Here is a 22,005-nt window from a genome sequence, read left to right as displayed (position 1 = left end):
ATGACTGCAGTGTTACCATGTAATAGTTGAAGTTTTCTACTACCTTATTATTTTTAGTTTATTTCTGTATCATTACAGGCAGCTGATGACTCTGAACTAGAATCTAAAGACAAGATGTTACAATTGCACCATTGATATTAAAAGTTGTTGGTTGACTTTACAAAATTCCTTTGCTTGCATAAAACCAGAGTACCTACGTACTCACTAGCGTAAAGAACAAAATCTAAACATTGGGATTATTGACCAAGGAAGCATCAGACGCTGACCTTGCTACAGCTAAAAGAATAAGTCAAATTCTCCCTGGATAGCTACGGCAGTTGCTGCAGGCCAAGTATGTCAACAATACTGATTTTCTCATTGTCTCCCTTACATGTATAGTAGCTTCACCCGCTGCAACATGTCATGTTGCAAGAAATCTTCCATTTCAGCACATCAGAGGGAGAAGATGCAACAGCATTCTGTTAGCATAATCTTTGTTTTAAAAAATTGTACAAAACATTTATTAAGGTTGACAGAGACCTTTTCCTCAGCTATATATATCAGCCTCCCTAATGCTAACTCAGGGGTCATATTCTCTGACATTAACACTGAAAGCTTCCTCGATTCGAGTTGAGTACAAAGATCAACAAAATGACTGGATTAATGCTGGGCAGTTCTGGAGATCTCAGAGCAAAAGTTTTCAAAATTGCATCCTAAAAATCATAGGCCTGAATGCCCTTGATATCAGGGAACACGTTAAAAGTCAGATGAGCACTTCTGGCTAAAAGGGTAGCAATAATACTTAGGGGCAGTTTTTAAAAATAAATTTTACATAACGCATTACAATTTATTTCAGGGTTTTGTTTTTTTCTCCTTCTCATGAACTTCATGCCTTTCAAAAAGAATGAAGAGGGCAGGAAAGGCAGAAAAATGGTCTTTTTATGAAAAAGCTTTTTAGTTTCAGAAGTTCTATCCTAAATATACCCAGGTCCTCTGACACATAAAGTTTGAGGGTAATTCTGGGCTCCTTTCTTTATGAACTTGGCTGTAATCGTTACCTGTAGCTACTTCTTAAATTCCATCTGCACGCTTTTTAATTGTTACATTCCTCCATAAGGGTGTATTAGTCACGAAAAGAATGACAGAACACAAGTCATGTCTAATCACTTATCCCCTCCACGGATGAGCAGTATTGATTATTTTTATTGCACCAGTACCAGAATTCCCAACTAACATCAAGCTCATTTCAAACACTCGGTAAGTGAGAATCCGTGCCTCTAAGAGTGTAGTACGTAAGTTATTACATGCAAATGTAACAACTACACCAAAGGAGAAGCGTGAAAGTACGAGGGACTTGCATTTAGGTAAAGGTTATCCAGCCTTGGGGCAGGTGGATGAACTAGACAAGCTCCTGAGGCCCCTTCGAGCTCTGGTTTTTAACGATTTATACAAACTCATTATGTGCAGGGTTTGCAGGTTTCAAATCAATCCCTTTAAATAAGCATAAAGAAAAAGTAGACACTAGCAGAGCCAATAACATAGGCTATTCAGTAGTCCTTAGTCATGTGGAAAGTTGCATTAAAGTTCACAGACTATATACAGTGGAGTCAATGGGGCACAGAGATCTGATATGTGGATCTCAAAACAGGACTGCTCTTTGTAAGCATAACTGTAAATCAGGACTAAACTGTCCTGCACAGTGACTGATTAAACATGACATGGAAACGTGAGAGGCTGGGTTTTTTTCTCTGCACTTTCCATTTGATCAAGTGCAGAGAAACAACACTTTAAACACTGCATGCCAGAGGCTGTAAAAGAGCCCAGCTTGCAAGCATACAACAACCACATCTGAGTGGAAAACAATGTGGAAGATGCACTGTCTAGAAGCACAAATCAGTCTACGCGAGCTGTTGACTGTCAGATAAGATAGCCACAGACATTACTACACTCCTGACCCTAAGAGACATTCCTTTATATTTTCTAAAGCTGACTGAAGCGTTTCCAGAGACTCCAGCATGAAGATTTTAAGCAGTTGTTGTAGGGACGGGGCTGTTGGTATGCCATTCTGTGCCAATTTGCAGCTTTTAGCTGATTTGCTTCACTCGTTCACTGCAAGATCAGCTTATATTTCATTCTTTCTGCTGTTCTCATAACATAGCACATCCTTCATTGTGTTCTGCTTACAGATATCTACTGTCATCTTCAGGGCCCAAATCCAGGAAAGTGCCGAGTCTAGGAGCTCTCCTGAATTGAGGTCTCGAAGCGATAGGGACCAGATCCCACAGCTGAGGTTATGGTGCCCCACAGAGTGGAGACTCACACCTGTTTTGGCACTGGCTGAGATGTTTCCCACCCTTTCCTCTCGGATGCAAACAACATGCCTCTGCCTGTGTGTAGCTGAACCAAGGTGGGGAAGAGGGAGGCATCAAATACAGCAAAGACTACCTACAGATCCATCTACTGTAGCACATTCGAGCAAAAACTTTCCGAAGAGCCTAAAAACACCTCATTAAACAAAAGGTTTATCTTTGTTTGCTAAGAAAACAAAGCTATGCATAGCACCTAAGCAAACCAATGGTAATCCCTGGGTCGCCCCCCAGCCAGCCAGTTTGCCTTGCAGGGCACTGCTGGTATTGGTCACAGATCCAGTTCAACTGCTAATTTACCTCCCTGGGGAAAGCCCCTTGACTTCAGGGGAAACAAGATCTGGCTCCAGATGTGAAAAAGGGCATGAGATGAGAATAAACAAAAATCACCAGTTGCCAAAAAAACCCCCAAAAAAACAAGAGAGAGAAAGAACATGAAGGATCCCATGTCTACAGTGGACCCATGGAAAAAGCAAACAGCACACTAATAAGAGTTGCTCTGTTAACAGTGGCTCTATGTAATCAGGAAAGGCATTCAGCTTCTGTTTTCAGCATGTAATTTTTAATTGATTTTGCTGAAAGAAACTTTAGCGTTGTTTCAGTTAGTAAGAGTCTTTCCAGCAAAACTGGTCTCTGTAAAAGGCTTATGTAAACCTTCCTCCAAGTGTCACAGGCTTATTGTTTGAATTGGCAGGGAATTAACCTGTTGCAAAAAACTCATTCCCTATAAAAGCCAACAGTCATGAGACACACAGCTACAGACCTGATGGGTCTCCTACACTAAGGAAAGATGGTGATTTCAGAGACCTAGCCAGTATCCAGCAATCTTTCCAGATCCCAGAGAAGACAGAGCTTTTCCCTGTGATAAGGAGTACCACACACATGAAGGTGATGCTTTCAGGTAACGCACAGAAAAGTAAACACATCCTGTTAATGAGCCTATCTTATTTTCCCCAAGAGCTAGTGTTCAGCCCCAGGGCAAGACCATGTTCTTATCTGGATCATAGAATCATAGAATGGTTTAGGTTGGAAAGGACCTTAAAGATCATCTAGTTCCAATCCCCCTGCCACGGGCAGGGACACCTTCAACTAGATCAGGTTGCTCAAAGTCCTGTCCAACCTGACCTTGAAGGTTTCCAGGGATGGGGCATCTTCTACCACTTCTCTGGGCAATCTGTGCCAGTGTTTCACCACTCTCATTGTAAAAAATGTCTTCCTTATATCTAGTCTGAATCTACCCTCCTTTAGTTTAAAACCATTACCCCTTGTCCAGTGACAACAGCCCCTGCTAAAAAGTCTGTCCCCATCTTTCTTGTAAGGCCCCTTTAAGTACTGAAAGGCTGCAATAAGGTCTCCCCAGAGCCTTGTCTTCTCCAGGCTGCACAACCCCAACTCTCTCAGCCTGTCCTCACAGGAGAGGTGTTCCATCCCTCTGATCATCTTTGTGGCCCTCCTCTGGACTCGCTCCAACAGGTCCATGTCCTTCTTGTGTTGGGGGCCCCAGAGCATAATTCTGCCTTCCAAATGTACCACGCATCCTATTAAAGACAATCAAGTCATGGGACCTACTTAATGGTGGCTGGTGCCACATCAGAGCATGGGGACTCCGTGCACACCATCCCACATTCAGAGGCATGACGAAGCACAAGCAGACCCCAAGCATCTCTAGAAGGGCTGGTTGCATTAGAAATATCAATACAGACACAAAGGCAGTGGAATAAGCTAACCAGCACGAGCCCTTACGACAAAAATAAGGTTCTTCAGCCAGCTAACAACCAGTCCTTCTCCCAAGCTCTCTAGCCCAGCCTTTCAGCTTATCTGGCTCTTGATCAGCTATATTACCTACGTGCTACGCTATCTATACCCTTAATGATATATCTACCACTGTGCTGTACCAAGCAGTGGGCTGGGTCACATATCTCTCTCTACTACCCAAGTCCATACCCAGGGATGGCAAAACCAGCATTGAAGTGCAGGGTGCAAAAGTGACACGGCCTCTGCTTCCAGATATAGCTAACCCACAGCTAGTTGAGCTATGTCACCACATACTACATGCTGTATCGCCTCTGTAGGTAGTGGAGACATGTTCTGAAAAGTGACCATCTCAGCCCATGCATCCTACCAGTGAGACACATTTGCAGAGGGAGAGAAAGAAGGATTGTCATAAAAATCAAGACCATGCCATTAGGTTGGGTTGATTGCTCCATGTTGCCTGTAAAATGGCTGTTATCTTTCTGAAATATAAGAAATCTGCAGGGCAAACCCCTAGGCCCCCTCCCCTACCAAAACCCCCCCCACAACAACGAAGTTCAAGAAAACATTTGCATTTGCCCTCATTACGCAGGTAGATGCCTCTATTGAGGGACACCATGTAGGTGACCTTGGCAAGCAGACCCATACACTAAGCAAAGCTGTACATCAGCCTATGCAAAGGTTTGAATTTGAGGGCAGCAGGGCGGACCAGCCATTCTTACAGTAATGCTACATGGAAGGAAAAGTCCCGCTTTTAAAATGAACCCTTATAATCATTTACTCTCTCTTTGCTTTTCAGAAGACTATGAGTGGACTAGCTCACTTGCACTGAGTAAGCCACTGTGCAGTCTAATACTGCTCAGATGTGCATGTTGATTTGTTTTGTTTCTAGCATGCACAGAAGCCAAAATATGCTTCCCCTACCCTGGGAACTGCTGAACTGGAAAGTGAAAGTTGGGAAGAGCTGCCTCAAGAAAAATAGCACACACAGTCTTTAGATAAAAATCACAAACCAACCTGCCTACCTGCAACAGGACCCAGCATACTATTTTCCTTTAGAAGTAAGCTTAAAAAAAAGCAGCAGCGCAAGAATACTGCCCTGTGAGCAAAGATTTTATCTACAATAGCTTTGATTATCGCCTAACCTTTTCCTGGCAACATACAGCAGGAGCTGATCCCAAATATGTCCTTGCCCTACTCCTCTATGGGGCGCACAATATTCTATGATTTGACATGTTGAAAAGCTTGCTTTCATGGCTGGATTCATTCTAGTCCTGCCCCCTGTATGATGGGATAATGAACCACACTGTACTTGTCGACAGTTTTTTCAGGAAGCAACTATAAATAGGCACTGCTGAGTTGACAGCTAAACCTCAGCTTAGGGCAAGACAGAGATGTTTCCTTGATAAGGCCAGAAAGCCATCTCTCCTTTGCAGTGCTGCAAATGAAAAATGGAATTTAAAAAACTGTGAAACTGAAACCTCTCTTAAAAAACTCCAAATACACACACATACGTTTATGTGACTTCTATTCTGGCCAGGGCTTAGTAACAGAAAGGAGACTTTCCTCGAAGTGAGAAGTAAGCTTACTGAAAATTTCAGTTGCGTCATGAAAACCATCCTATGAGAACATCAATCCAGCAGTAAGCCTGGTTTCGATGTTAAAAAGTCACATATAACTAAAATACACCACCTGCCTCAGGAACCCCATTCTCATGGACTCAGAGTAGCAATTGCAGAAATACCGCACTATGGCTATTTCAAACTGCATATGTGTGGCCGGAAAAGGAATCAACAAACACCTGATTTTAGCTGTTACCAGCATTGTCACCCCAGGCCAAAGTGACACATTTCATCTACTTCTCGATGAATTTTCAGTGCTGGCTCTCGAGCCTCTCTGGCATTTCAAAGGAGAGAAGACCCAGCTCTTGGGAGCATTTGTGGCAAAAGCAATTTGACTTACTGGGAGAACACTCATTGTATTGGTAAATGCAGACTCTCCTGAACTACTTAATCTTGAAGGGGGCAAGGAAAAATATGGTATTATTACTTTCGAGGTTAGCCCAGAAGAAAAACAAATGACCCAGGGTATTCTAGGCCAGCAACTCTCTTACTCCATTGCCCCTGGAAATCCAGAAAGAAGAGATACATTGAGCAACTTGTGGCAAAACACTTTCTGGTCAGGCTTTTCCTGGTGTCTCTCTCCCCCCTGCTCCCAGCTTCCTAAGGAAGCACTCACATTCTGATCATAAAATCTCCAAACTCTCTTACACAGTGCAGTGATTCCCTTCTGAGTATCTCCTTCCACCCTGCAGACTCGTTCCTGGAGCCCGGTATTCGTGACCCGACAGAAGCAACCTCAGCTCAGTACAGCCACAGCCAGCAGCTCTCTCCCTTTACATCTTCCAGAACAGAGTCACCCCAACTAATTTTAAAAAAACAAGTCACCCCCCCACAAATCTGCCCCGTGCAGCTGAAGCTACCTGACTCCACAGCTCAACCAGTTTTCCAACAAGATCAAAGCCTGTGCAGTTGTTCAAGAAGCTTTTCAATTACTCCTCCAGTTTCTATCATGAATTACAGCAGCACTCGAAGAGTGCCAAAACAGAGGGATCGATTACTCCTGCCCTGTGACAAGCAGCAGGCTGGGAGGGGACAGGACAAGCTGTAAGCACTGTGACATTACATTATGCACAGATACAGTTTTGCTGCTGAATGATTGACAATAACTACTGGATGTCACTATTTTAAGGATAATGTCATTTGCGTAATTATCTGCCAGGGTCTCTTCAGTGGCTGGCATTATTCAAAAGGGAAGAATTAGACTGAAATCCAGCTGTAGAGTAAGTAGATTTGCTATTCTGTGCAGACAATCATAGTGCTTTAGAAGCTTGATACATATGGTATATATCACTAGTAATTTTCATACTCTCAGGACCCGGTGAAAATTAAAATGACATTCCTTCTTTAGTTCACTGTGCCACATATATCATATGATTTCATACTTAAAAATAATTTAATATTCTCTGTCCTCACCTGACCATCTGTTTCTTACTGGAGCTCGAGCAAGGAAAAGAAAGAGAAGCTGCTTTTACTTGATTTATCCTGTCATCTCACCATCAGATAGGAAAGTGTCCCCCACACAGCCCCCGGCCCTTTGGCCACTTTAGCCCTCAGCTATTCTGGCTTTAGTGTGCTCAAACCAGGGTTTATCTGATACGGGAGGACGCACTACTAAACACAGGGCTGCATCACCTGGGTTAAGCTATGCAAAGCCCCAAACCAAACAGCATTTGGCCCAACCCACAGTCTGAAATGGTACTAACAGAGCCTCACTGGGATTGGAACCGGTCCCGTCCTGGACCCAGTTGTGGGTCCCAGCTGTACAACCGTAACCAAGCAGCAAAAAGAGAGAGTTGACGTTTTTCTTTGCAGTGTTGGCATGCCACAAGTGGGACTGAGCAGGGCTACAGCAGGCTATACCCAAATACGCATGTTTTGCTGCTGGAACCCAGGTAACAGTATTCCAAAGCAAACAACTGACGGTTCCTCCTTTCCAGCGCTCTGAGCAAGAGGTGTTCTGCAAAGCATGTCAGAAAGAAACCTTTCTGTATAACCAGACTGTCTCAGTGCTGACATCTCCCTGCTCTAGCTGTCCTGTTCCACCCCAGAAGAGGTCTTGCTCTGCCCCTGGCATATACGGGCGGGTGCTGGTCAAATGGTCATCTTGGTCAGGAAGGCCTCTGCAAAGCAGACTGGCTGCCTGATCCATGCCAACTGGTCTATGCCTTGATGTTTAAGCCGACAGGGGAGCTCTTTGGCAGTACAGAGGGGAACAAACATAACCAAACTGCCCCTCTGAGTATAGAGGAATCACAAAAAAAAAAAAGGCAACAAAAAGAACACTGCATATGGGAAACAGCTTCCTGAGAACAGCCTTGAGACCTGGGAGCGGAGGGTGACGCAGAGAGGCAACGGTGCTCCAATCCTGCTGGAAACAAAAAGATGCCAGACAGGAAGGAAAAACTCCTACTGGAGGATCATGGCAGGAATGAAAAGACTTTTAGTAACTGAGCTGAGTGGCAACGGATAGGTATGTCAAATAGATAGTGTTTAAACACAGGTCTGTAGCTAATATAGGGAAACAAAGAGGCTTGGGTGTAACTAGCACATGTTAGCCTTTAAATAACAAGGCATAGTGTCAAAAGCAACAGCTCCTTGCATTTACCTCCCAGATGATCTAGGAAGGTTTCAATTAATGCCTCTCCCTTTGTCACCGGTTTGACATGTGCTCTCCAGCAGCAGGACAGGCCGACAGCAGCATGGCGGAGGTTTCTGCCGGTCAGCAGCTAATGCCCAGCAGCCACGCAGGCACCTGAGGTGCAGGCAAGGGGCAGTTCTGGGGCTGGCATAAACTAGCTATGTCTGCAGAGCAACGTGAATGGACACCAACACAAAATCTAGCCCCTGTGCCTCGGAAGGAAAACCTGTTCTCCGTGCACACGTCATAGGAAGACCCTCCCTGTAGTCAATACTGCAGCCAGAAATTTCACTCCTTCCTGGAAGCTGGTGCACCTTGGACAATGTGCAGGGGGAAAGTGGAGGTACTGTTATCCCAGCTGACAACTTGTTCCTGGTGGGCAGCAAGTGACAGTTATTTATTCAGGCAGAAAACTCAAGCTATCATCTCAGCCGTGGGGTTCAGACAAAGAATGAATGAATGAATGCAGAGCTCACCGATAAATGATGCCTCTTTCATGGAGAAACATAAGGGCTGAAATAATTTCTGCAGCATAGAACCGGGCCCGATCTTCATCGAAGCGACGCGACTTCTGAATATGGAACATCAAGTCCCCGCCATTTACGAACTCCATCACAAAGAACAGGCGATCCTTCACACACGCAAACACAACAGATATGAACAGCATTAATCATATCCTCTGTCAGGCTTAGAAAAGTCTAACTAAAACTATTATCTCCCAAACAAAAACAGATTAAGCACCCATGAGACGTTGGGGTGGGAAAAAAAAACCATCCTGACTTTTTCAGGAAAGATTACTAGGAAGATCTGTTAGTACCTCCTTGCCCTGCACTCCCCCCAGAAATTTTGCTCCCAGTGATGAAATGAATTCCTGTTCACATGTGAATTAGGCATATCAGTAGGTGTGTGCTCATCACTAATGAGCTCCTGTTGGGTTTCCCCGAACTGTCCTTAGCCTGAATCAGCAGAGGACGATACCCCTCCAACAGCACTCCCTGAGCTGAGCGGGCACAAGAGAAATCTGAAAAAGCCACTTGCTCCCTATTAAACACCTCAGCTCTCTGGGGAAAGAGGCTCCATAATACAATGTGCATAACCAGACTGCTCACAGACTGCAGCTTCGCCACAACAGCGCAAGGGCGCAAGAACAGCAATGATGATGTTGTCTCGAGCGTATCTCGACACTATTTCTGGGGAATGCGCGTTGTTTTCCAGAATGGGCTTTCCTGCCATACAGTTGCCTGGCAGCTGCTTTTTGGGCTCTCAGATTTCAGGCTTCCTCATAGCTCTGATTACCCTGCACAGACCTCTGGGTGATGAAGGCACTGATAACGACAAAGCATAAACCAAAGTTTCTGCTGGGCAGAAAAGCTACCTGTTCAATAAAGTTCAGCTCATTAACCACAGCTGCTGGTCTCTGAGGTTTCTTTTTTGGCTTTGTTCTGGTTTTTGCAAGAGTCCGCAGATAGGGAGGCATTTGCTTAAGCTGCATGCTCAACAGTCTGCATACGGGTTTAGCGCACGCAAAAGGGGTGCTCACTTAATCGTGAGAGGAAGGACACAGTGATTTGTCACAAAACTAAACTAGAATTGTTGCAGTCTGGTTCAAAAATTTCCCCTAGTAATTGTTTCAGGACATTCAGTATTGATTGTTTCAGTTTTACTCTGAATATCAGGAACAAGTGGACTGGAAAATAGAGGCATACAATTCAGTTGAGACCAGTCAGCCTTTGAATGGTACTATTTGCCCTTCTTTCCCCACAATCCCCTTCCCAGGTCTGATGTTAATCATCTACAAGCTAGTTTTAAACCCCCTCTAAGTTTAAGAGGATAAGCATTGTTATGCTCCACTTTCTGGCAGCCAGCCAGCTTGAAATGACTACTGATATTAACATCTTGAGATGCACACAGCAGAAGAAAAGCAACCAGGAATCCTTTCATTCCTCTCTGGACACGAGCAAGAAAGCAAACGGCTCATGACAGATGAGGACAGCTTGCTTCTTGTCACCATCCTGGGCTCTGCTCAACAGCTCCATCTGGGCTCCTTCCAGAAGCTAAGATAGATGTGTTCCCAGCAATCTCACACTACTACTGCGTGTAGCACCAAGGCTATGTGTTAAGTGCTATCTCCAGTCCATATAAACAACAATACTTCATTGTTTCACTCTGCCTCTATTATAGGGCTGCCGAAAGACACTCAAGCTGGCTCATCTACGGCAGCCATCTAAGCCAGAGCAGCACAAACTGTGCAAACCCACCGTCAACCTTGGCTCTTCAGCCCACATCAGATCTCTAATGCCAGATCTATGATACAGTTGGTTAAACTGAGTCTGGCTATGCTGAGCCTACCTGTTTGGCAACCCTTCCTCCAGCTGCAGCACAGCTATCGCCTCTGCCTTGCCAGTCGGGCCAGCCTTTACATCTCCTTGTTATTCTTTCCCGCCTCCTTCCTCACTGATCTCTCCACAGGCCACATGCTTATCTAGCCCAGCTTGTCCAGGCATCTCTTCAAGCCCGTACTTAAAAAAGAAATCCCTCTTGCCAGATCTCCAACAGCAATCTGATGAGGGATGTGTGTGTGTATTTATGGAAGTAATATACATGCTTGTATAAACATGCATACAGTTAGGTGAACATACACATATTTTCTACTCTTTCCTTAAAGGTGAGCTTCAGGGAAACAAAGTTAACTCTCCCTGTCTTAAAACATACACATCCTGCTTCTCCAGTGCCGGCAAAACTCCACGGCCCATCTGGAGGTACTCCTCTGTACTATGATGCTTAAAGGAACATACTACTACTTCTTTCTCAAATGTTCAGGTGAGCACAGAAACAGCTGGTTTTAAAATTCAAATCACTGCTGACGTGGAATTAGCATCTTTTTGTTACAAACAGCTCTTGCTTCAGACTAACTGCAAACCTGAGCAAGTATCATCACACGTGTTACATGGTGCTCATGAGTGTAACAGCTAACACCTCACCGCCACCCATGGTCTCATTTCACAGGTCAAGCATAAATATGGATTATTTAATTACTGAAGCTCTCTCATTTAGGCCTAACAAAACTTTGGACTACCCAATTATTTTTTAAAAGCGGTCCCGCTAATTGTCTGTCCAGTTTTCTAACACTTAGAAACCCCACGAGGTTGCTGAAGAAAAGAGCAGAGTAGATATTACAACCTGTTTATAATACAGCATTTGTGCATTGGCCTACTTGGCAACAATTATTAGAAAGATCAGCACTAATGACCACCCTTTGGAGACGAGGATCTAAGAGCCAAGCAAGGTCTTCCATTTTTACTCTTAAGCAAGGCCATCAGCTTGCCAAACTGCAAAGACCAACCACTCTCCCAGGAATCACTGGGAAGTAAACTACACAGGGGTATTTTCTGGAAAAAAGGCAATTTGCAGCAGGCAGAGTAAGAGTGAATAAATAGCTTAAAAAGGGGCCATGAAAGGAAAACCTTAAAACAGCAGATAGTTCAGATACTTGCAAATTTGACCTGAGTTAAGTGCCTCCTTTTTTTAGGGACCAACAGTAGGAATTAGGAGGAGTTGAAAGCTGGAGTGTTTTTTTTGACAGTGCTTAATGCCAAAATCCTCGCATTTCTATTTTTCTATTTTGCATTGCTCAGAAGTCTTCCCTGATCTGCTATCTCTGTTTGACGTCAGCAAAAGAAAGAAAAGAGCATTTGAGTCAACAGGAAACAGTGACGCGAAAGCCTTCGCAGCAGCCGCAGCCACATGAGGAAATCATGTTGCACCATTTCTGGACTGGGATCGAGATGAATAAAGCCCCAGAGCAATTGTTACTGTAAATTAAAGAAACACTTGGGGAGGAAACAAATAAAGCCTGTGAGGTCAGGTGGGCTCTTTTCAAGGCTGGCCTACATCTAGAAATTAGCCCTGCCAATTTCAGCACAAGAGAGCTGTTTGGGGGTTTTTTATTTGTTTAAATTTCAGTTTGCCATCTGTATTTGTTCGCCTACTAGCAGGGGAAGGGCTGCTGGAAGCACATACTATGTCCTAAGGACAGTGTTTGACAACAATTATATATACCCGCTTCATTTGTTTGTTGTCTTAGCGGGGTGTTGGTGGGGCTTGAAGAGAGTCCCTGATTGCCAAAGCCACTGGGTGGGACAATCCACATACTGGTTACTGCCCCTTGCAAACACAAGCACCCACTGAAATCCAACTCACACATCACTTTAGCCCTTTGCCCTCACCAGCTCTACTAGAAAGATGTTTTGAACCCTCATACCTTTCCTCTTCATCTTCGGGGTGGGGAGGGAAGGAATAATCCAGATTTTATCAAAAGAGCATCTTTTCCCTTCGCATGCCCAAAAAAAGCCAGTGTGATGGCTAACTTCCACCTCCTTCCAGTTAAGAGTCATAGCTGACATCCACGTACAACCCACACAAGACCAAAGACCTCTGAAGACAGCTAGGGTGAGAGGCTTATCTCTGATCGCAGGCTTTCATGCTAAGTAAATCGGACAGGGCAGCACCACCACCCCAGTTCAGGCAGCATAGAGGGAGGGGATGGGGAAAGACAAGCGTTTCCTACATGCAGACATGGAAGAAGAGAATAGCAAAGCTGCCTCCTCTATCTGCCGCTCTACAAGAGCTGCTGTGCCAAGGGCAGTGTGGAGGCCAGAGGGGACTTCTCGCAAGACAGTCATCGGTGAAGGTTTAGGAGACCCACTGGAAAACACCGATGGAGCCTCTCCAGCCTCCAGGGCCACCAGGAGTGGACTTGGACAATCTCTGCACATCCCCATTGCAGCAGACCTCTCCCAACCGCTGCTTCTTCCCACACTGATTCCTCTGCAGGACAAGGGGCTGAGCCACCCACCCAGGACACATCCCAGCAGTAATTTCACCCAAGCCTCCTCTGTAGCTGACAGCTGCCATATAAGGCAGCACCTGGAGGATACAGAGACCTGGTTAAATGCCATTTAGAGCAATGGCCCAATTTTTCCCCTCCCAAATAAATCGTCCTGGCTCAGGAATTCCGTTAAGTTTGCATTTCATCTTTTTGGAAATAATTCATGCACACAACTCCTTAGAAAAATCAGCTTTGGGCTCAATCTGAGTTCACTGAAGCCAAAGGGTTTCCCCAAGAAAACAGTCATTTTTCACTGTTTTGGCAGTTTATGCTTTGCAGAGCAGAAGGCAGGCTTTCAAAATTATCTCCATACAGAGACAGCTGTGTCACTGTTTCCCAGCAAAAGTTTATTGTTTCCAAAAAGCATAGCAGGGCTTAGGGAGCTTGCAAGCAAATTATTACAAGATAATTACAACAGTTGGCAGACTCCCTCAGCACTCCCAATGTTCCCGTTCTCCCTTCGTGGTCCACAACCCCCACACAAAAGCAATCTGCCTCAGGTCTTGCTGGGAACATGCAAACAAACCGTGCTGTTTCAGTACCTGGCTTCCAAAAGCCACATGTCCAACTCCCTCGGCAGTGCAAGTGGCCATCCGTATCTGGGTCAAGGCACTGCAAAGCACAGGACCCAGAGGAGGAATAACAAACAGGTTTGTTTCTTAATATTTATCTTCATAGGAGTAACACAACCATGAACTACATTCAGACGCTGCTCTGCGCCGAAACGCCTCCCCTCCATACCTGGCCCTTTGACAAGGCAGCGCCGCATCCTTGCGAGCTGCCTGCTGCTCCCAGCTAAGAGGTTTACAGGAGGGCAGGCTGTGCAGGGGGGTTGTAGGTGGCAGTGTTTCAAAACCAGAGAGGATCGCAGGAGTCATCAGAACAGGCTCACCAAGGGGCAATTGCCAAAACAACCTTTGCACACACACAAGTGTGCACAAGAGCTGAAGCAGAGGAAACGAGCTCAGCCCCAAATTTCCAGAGTGTCAAAGCCTCACTCACTCACCCAACTGCGATGGAGCAAGACAATGACTTACACTAGGCGAAGATTTGGTCTTTTGATTTCCAATCAGAATTACTCCATTAAGCAGAGGAGAAGAAATACTGCGCACTATGCTTGCTCAGCCTGAATTATTTGCACGCATTAGTGATGCTTCTTAAACACGCCCACAGCGATGACTGCCATGGCACCTGCCACCACTCTGCTCGCCGCCACGGCCCAAGACTCCCAGACGAACAAGGCGGCGGCAGAAAGGCAGCAGGTTTTACAGCCATCTGCTAGCTGCTTTTTGGTGCTGTTAGCCGTTTTACCTCTCTGCTTCAGTGACTGCAGAAGTACACACCAGCCTCAGGAACCACTTCTGCCTAGGGGAAGTCAAGCCATGGCAAGGGAGCGTGCCACAGACAGCACATACAGCCCTGGGGCTATCGAGACAGGGGAGATGACTGTGCGCTGCGCTGCACCCCAAAGGCTGAAAAAGGGAAGGTTTCTTTCTTCTGCTGTTTTTGGGGTGTTTTTTAGCGTCTGGTGAGCGCGCTTCTGAGAAGCACGGGTTGCTTCCCCACACAAGGCTCATTTTTTACTCCTTTAACAAAGAGCTGCTGGTGTCATTGTCACAGCTATGGGAACAGAGCAGTTATCACTTACAACCGCACTCTGCTATCTGACGCTGCTGATAGTGAGTCCAACGCAGGCTTTCCTACACCACAGCAGCGAGACACATAAACATTGCCTAGAGAATAACAAATTGGCTCTTGCCATTTGCATAAATAAACTCTGCGGGGTCCCTCGGGGTAAGGGCTGCCTCCCGCACGCATGTGTGCACAGCACGGTATGAACGCTGAGCTCATTCCAGAAGAGCTGAACAATGACAACCACAACCCAGGGGAAGCTGATGGGAATTGTGGGTTCCCACCTGTCCTTGAGGAGAAAAAAAAAAAAAAAAAAGAAAAAAAATCACGCATCCAACTACACCCTCTAAATTTCTGCCCCTGTTATCTTAACTGCATGGTTGAAATTTCAAGCTCATGGGATGAACAGTTTTTGTAACATACAAATTCAATCATTTCTCTGGAACAACGCATCCTTTGGGATATGCAAGTGAACCATACATGCATCCTTCCTCCCCATCCCCTCCCCTCAAGACAGTGTAATTCACAGCAGGATTACGTGATTAGCTCATCTTATGACCAGAAACTTTTACTCAACGTACACGCAAAAGGATGTGTTTTATCACTCTTGTTTATTTATATCTGTTCCATTAGAAACAAAACAAAAACCCCAACTAGAAAAAACCACCTCATGTACTAGGTCAACCAATTAAATCATGTACAAAAAAAATGCCCATGTAATCCCAATTAAAAAAAAAGAAGCCAGCTTAGCCACCATTAAAACAAAATATCCAAAAAATGCAAAATAAATTGGAAGAAGAAATAAAATTAAATCTTCCCCTCCAGACCTTTTAAAATGGCGTAGAAAACTATATAAACACTCCTTCCTACTTCAAAGATCAAAAAACAAAGAGCTGGCTGAACTTAGAGGGGAATAAACAGAGGAATAATGAGCTAGAATATATCAAGCTATAGACATCACCCGTTAATCAAAGATTTATAGGACATCTGCACCCCCTTAGCTGGCTGCTGGTATCGTGGTATCTGAGAAGAGGGTAGCTCCATAAAGATCATGCTGTTTTTACAGCCCTCAGCTCACAAAAAAGCTACTGGAATTTCTGTTTCCAGTTTGGAGTGACCAATCTGTTTTTAAAAATACTGAACTCTGCAATATCTGCTGGCCTCAGACTGTGCTGGGGAAGGCTAGAGACCTCTACAAGCTCGGCCAAAGGTCTTCAGGAAAATTAAGAGTGCCAAAACACCCAAGGGCCACTTGGAAACAGCTTGCTACTGGATCCATTCTCCCACCTTAAACATCACCTGGAAAGCAATACGGCTTCAAAGAGACTGAAACCTAAAGCACCACTGGGCTGCACCTCAGCTAGTTACATCTTCTCTAGGCTTCGACTGCCTTTTCCGCCCCCTCCTCCTCCTCAATACTGACTGGCACCTGCTTGCTCAGGCTCCTTGTGACTTGGTTCCACTTTGACCCTTTTTTATGCCACAATTTCCTCAATTTTAAGTCCAAAGAAAAATATTAGACTTGCATACTGTGGCTAACCACAGGGAACAGCATCTCCTTCAGCTACCCTTGCACTAAGCTTGATGACATTGTGTAACAGTCACCATCTCTTTCATAAGCCACTGCAGATGGAGACAGGCATTTTCTCAGCTTCATAAAAATGTAAGTATCCAAAGCCCGTCAACAACCAGGGGTGGGAAAGTTACACTCGGGGGCTACAACGTGATGATGGCAGCTAACCCTTCTGTTCATATTTTCACTTCAGTTCCTATCACCTCAACATGCAGCCTAAGTGTGGACACACAACAAAGTTCACAGATAAAAATCAGAAATGTCACTCTGACCTTGTTTCATCTTCTGCAAGCAAAACCACTCTGCCTACAAAAAAACCACAACCCAACCCCTTATGTTCCTGCAACGAAGAGACCACTGCAAGGTGTTAACTGTGCACGTCAGAGCAAGCTGAGCCTTTCACACCGGGCTTTGGAGGCCTCACAACATCTAGTTTACCAGGCAACTTGGGCCAGCATGCCAGCAAAAGTATCATGGGTTTTTGGTGAATGTGAACACTGTAAACCCACAGAAAGACCATTTTGACCAGTCTGCCTTTATTCGGTTGCTAGACAGGACAGGAGCTGGAGAAAGACAGAAACCAACTGCCCTTCCTGAGGTTGCAAAGCCAACATGGGGGCACCGCGGCACACACACCTGCAGAAGCCGCACTGGAGAGTGCGGATCGAGAGAGTAAATTCCCCTGTACCTCCCTGTCCAACATCCCGCCAAAAAACCTAACTCACCGCCCCAGGGTCCCAGGTAAAGCACAACTCAAGCTCCTTAAAGCCTGACTTCAGAAGGACTCTGCAGCAAGCCCCCAGCGGGGCGCCTGTGTTTATGGTCAGAAGGCATGCTAGACTGTACCAAGCTTTTTGGAAAATGCCAGGCCTAGAAACGGGATTTCCCATCACCATCTTCGCTTGAATTTGACTGGCAGCAACAGAACTGAAGCATGTGCTGGTCTTCCAGCACAGTGGCTTGGGGCTAGCAACAGTCTCAATGCTGAAGAACAAGGGAAAAAGTCACAATGCTTGCAGAAAAGCATCCAAGAAGTGCACTTGGCTGTCGGGTGTATGCACATATTGAGTTGTGCCTCCCTGACATGCCCTAGAGGGAAGGCTTGGGGGTTTAGAGCCTGGCAGATGATCAAAGCTGTCCTCTCTGCTCCCGAAGGGCTCCCTCTCAGTGCCTTTCAAAGAGAACATCAAAGAGGCCTCACCGCTTCCTTACCGCCCACCAGCACGCTCCAAGGCCTGTGTCAGGATGCTTGTTCATCTAACCAGAGCCTCAGGAAGGCTGCCGCTGCCTTTCCAGCCTTCCTCACCTTCACCATGCCAGGCTCTGCCCGGGGGCTCTGCACTGTGTTCTACCCTCTTGGTGACAGTGGAGTGGACAACCAGGCTGATGCTGGAGATCCCCCGGAGGGACCATGATTGATGGACTGCAAGGACATACCAGGGCACCTAGACCTCTCCTGTGGCATCCAGGGACCGACAGGTGGGTGAGCAGCCAGCCAGCTGCCATTGCTTAGTTCCACCACTTTTGCTGGTGGCTGGTGGGCCCTCACTTGAAAATTATGCTCCCGTCAAAGGCACCAGGTTAGCTCTAACGCTTCTAGGAGGTGAGATACAGGCTCATGTCTCTAAACACCTGTGTGATCCATGACATGATGCCTACACTGACCTCAGAAGAACTGCTTGAGTGCCCCAAGAGCCAGCAGAGACGTGGAGAAACCTTCCCCTTCCATGCTGAGAGCATGACATCAGCCCACAGCTTGTAAAGGGGGTGGAAAGCTGCGTGCTGGTCAGCAGGCTGCCCTCGTAAAATGGGACCAGTTCAATGATTAACTGCCCTGGAGTCCCTGGGCCAGTCCCTACCGGCTTCAATAGCACCCCTGCTAGCTATTATCTCAAAAGGACGCTCGTTATAGAAAATCATGTCCCTCTGCCAAGTTCTCGTGTCTCACTATTTTTGGAACAACAGGGGCAGGCTCTGTGCCTCAGCAACTGTCAGCAGAGCCACACGGAGAGCAAATCCATGTAACGATCAGGCTAGCAGGGACAGTGCTGGAAACAGCATTGCCTGGGGGACAGGCCCCTGGAAGCACCCTGCGGTCATGAGGAAAGAAAGAGATAAGGGCAATAAACATAAAACCCAGAAGCTATTTCATGCTATTTGCATGGGAAGCTGATCTCCCCCAGCCCTTTTCATTCTCATGCATAGGAGTGGAGACAAAAGGATTTAAAAGCAAGCCACCTGTGCAGGAAGGATGGTTCCTAAACCCCAAAGAAGACAGGACCTACTTACTGCAAACTCATTTTAATTAAAACATTCCAGGATCCACATTCCCCAGGATTAAATTACTGACTTAGCTATTTATACATATAGCCTCTTTCACCCATTCGAGGACAGTATTGTTGAGGTGTTGGATGACACCAGCGGCAGGTAAATGGAAACGAGCATTTTTTGGTGCTTGTGACCCCTAACGCAGGATCCACGATTATCCACAGGTCAGCCTCAGGACCTGTCAGCAACTCACAGATTACTGCAGCGGGAGCATAATCCTCGCTGACACTAAAGGATGATTCTAAGGCCCTAGAAAAAGCAGAGGCAAATGGCTCAGGCGAGGTGGAAAGCAAAGCTTTCAATTAAAAGAAAATAGTAATTAAAAAAAACAGAGACGTGGTGAGGAAGGAAGACCTCACACAGATGCAGCTGGAGCAGGACTTAAACTGCCCCCCTGCAAGAGACCAGCAGGCTCCTTTCCTTGCCTTTCACAGGAAAGGAATCCAGAGGTGCAAGTCCGAAACTGCCCAGCCCAGCGCCAGGCACACAGAGGGCCATGTCCAGCCTCTGCCAGCCTGCTGTGCAGCTAATATTTCCTCTTTAGGCTCTGAAAACTGTGACCCATGCCAGGCAGAGACAACCCTCGCAGCTCCTACCACCTAGTGGCTGCAGTATTTCTCTGCGACAGAGCAAGGAGGCTGTTTGGATGTCAGGCAGCCTCAGCCCACCCTGGGCAAATAAAGCAGCCCTTGCTAGTGGGTATCGCTTATGCTGCAGCTGAGACTAAACTGGGACCACCCGGAGCACAGAGGCAGCACAAGAGAACAGAAAACCTTTCTGAAAACCATCAGCAGTTGATGCAAGCACAGAAAAAACACAGTGAGCTCCTAAAACAGGTGAGCAAAAGTAGCAGCAATATAGATGAACTCAGGCAATGCATTGCTCTTTCTGGTACTTGTGCCAGCTGAGCTAGTGCTAGATTACTAGCGCTACATGACATCGCACTGCGCAGCGCAGACATGCCCCAGGCTGTCTAGGTCAGGAGAAGAGTTTGCTGGTTTGAGTGGAATATTATACAAGAGTCAGAATTCAAATGGCTCTCAATCCAGCCAAACCCTCAAACCCTTTGAGTGCTCTGTCCCCAAACTGCTGCAGCATTTCAGGTGCTTCCAAGGTCCTTCCTTTCCAGTTTCCACAATTTCCTCTTGAACTGGGAAGGAAGGGGGCATAACTGGACACCCCTATTCTAGATGCAGCCTCACCAGTGCCAAGCAGAGGGGATAATGACTTCCCTTGAGCTCCTGAAGCAGCCCAGTACGTAATTTAACTTACGTGCAATGGGACTGCACTGCTGGCTCATACTGAACCTGACACCTACCATAAATCCCAGGTACGTTCCAGTTGGGCTACTACCCAGCCTGTCTTGATGCATCTTATGGAATCAAGCTCTGGCTTTGCTTTGGCAAATGGCAAGAAGCCTCAAAATGGCTAGTTCTTGAAAAATTCCTGAAGGCAGGCCCAGGAGGTCATTATTTATCTGGGATCTCCATAACAGACTGGAGTCATGCTTTGTTTTTCATAACGTGGACTGTTAATACCACATTTTCAGAGTTTGGGCCGTAAGTGTGATACATGTGATGTGGTTTCCATGTAACTGCAAGTGAAACTAGGTATTGTTTTGTGTAACCCACCCCCAACTCCAAACACAAGAAAGTGCTTTGGTGTTTTAAATATGGCTGAAGGCCGACATTTTGAATAAGGGGTTACTGTTTTATTTTAATACATATATTCTTTTGTGCCAGGTTCGTATTAATGGATGAGCTAACCCACTGCCGTGTAAAGAACGAGCAGAAACCCTAAGTACTGTATCAGCCTGGTTAAGCCCTCCTGGAAGAACTCTGTCCAATGAATACCCTGCTGTTGCAATCATTTCTCTATTATAGCAAAGGGATTTAATTATGCTTTTAGAAGCAATTTACATCTGGTTATACTGGATTGAGGTGGGTGTCACTGAGTGCACAACACGGACAAAAGACGCGATGAACCGCATTAGTCTGAAATCTACTTTTTCTTTTGTAAACGCTTCCCTTTTTGGTTTTGTTTATTATTGGAGGGAAGTGGTTTGCTGTTACTGACAATCCAGATAATGAAGCAAAGGGGGATTCAAGTAGAAGAAGAACCTGGGAAAAACTGGAAATAGCAGGGTCCTGCTATGACAAGCACCACTCCCTTGGCACCCTTTCAGAGACTGACCAGCTCTGCGTTCAGGGCAGCAAGGGCTGAGGGGTTCTTCCCTCCGCTCCTCTGACAAGAAGCCGGTCCAGAAATTCCTGTTCCAGGCTGCTCTACTGTTTAGCAACCTCCTTTTCATTTCCAGTCTAACTGTATCCATGGCCAGTCTAGACTCATTTAATCTTAGCCAGCATCTTGACAGCCAGCATCTTGACAGCTTTGTTTCCCTCCTCAGTGTTCGACATCTGCAGACATCAATCAGATCCTCTTTTTGCTTTCAATTTGCTAGTCTAAACAGGCTGAGTTCTTCCCTTTTTTCCCCTTTGCAAAAGACACTGGCATTACTTCATCAGCCCAGAAGACCTTGCCTGCACCCATAGCAGATTGCATTCATTTTTTTGAACATCATGGACAGTACTAGCACAGTGACCTTAAATCTTCCCTAAGTTCACAGGAAATACTCTACCCAGCCCAGGACTGCATTTGCTATTTTCACATCTACACTGCAATTCAGTAAGAAAAGCTATAGCAAAGAGCATAGCAATGAGTGGCAAAACCCACCGCTATCCCACATCTGACCTCAAACAGCACACATCAATACTGGACTTTTCTGATATTTTACATGAGAACTTCAGGAAAGCCATTCAAATTTGGGCCCTGTGTCTTCACACTATGAAATAAAAGAGGAGTTTCCGTGGTTACTCGTGACAACAGTGAGCTTTAAGTTCTGTTTCTGCTATACAGCACAGCTGCTCTGTGAACCACATAAGCTGTAAAAAACCAAACCACCTCATTTCTATTACGTGAGCCTACCCAAGGGCTCCACCCTAAACGAGCACAGCTCTTAAACTCCATAGCTGACTGTTGCATCACCCCAGTGAGAAGAGAAACGGGTGGGTGGCAGGACGCATTTGTCTGTCTTTTTTGCCTTTTTTTTTTTTTTAAAGTATTTTGGGTTTATGAAGGAGGCATGAAACCACAATTAAAAGGGCAAGTTTCTCCTGCCTCTTCTAAGAGGAAAACATGCTCTTTAACATTTAGCAACGGACAAAAAG

General features: G+C 45.8%; 1 protein-coding gene across 1 annotated transcript in view; it reads right to left on the bottom strand.

Annotated features, from left to right (window-relative positions):
• PRKCH (protein kinase C eta) overlaps positions 1 to 22,005 on the bottom strand; it is a 119,324-nt gene that overhangs the window by 37,890 nt on the left and 59,429 nt on the right. The window contains exon 10 of the mRNA XM_059819334.1: positions 8,834 to 8,988. Within this exon, the coding sequence (XP_059675317.1) occupies positions 8,834 to 8,988 (155 nt within the window). The remainder of the gene's footprint in view (positions 1 to 8,833; positions 8,989 to 22,005) is intronic.

This window comes from Gavia stellata, chromosome 7, assembly GCF_030936135.1.
Source record: "Gavia stellata isolate bGavSte3 chromosome 7, bGavSte3.hap2, whole genome shotgun sequence".
Taxonomy (NCBI): Eukaryota; Metazoa; Chordata; class Aves; order Gaviiformes; family Gaviidae; genus Gavia; species Gavia stellata.
The sequence above is the reverse complement of the archived record's forward strand: the minus strand, read 5'-3'. Positions and strand labels throughout refer to the sequence as shown.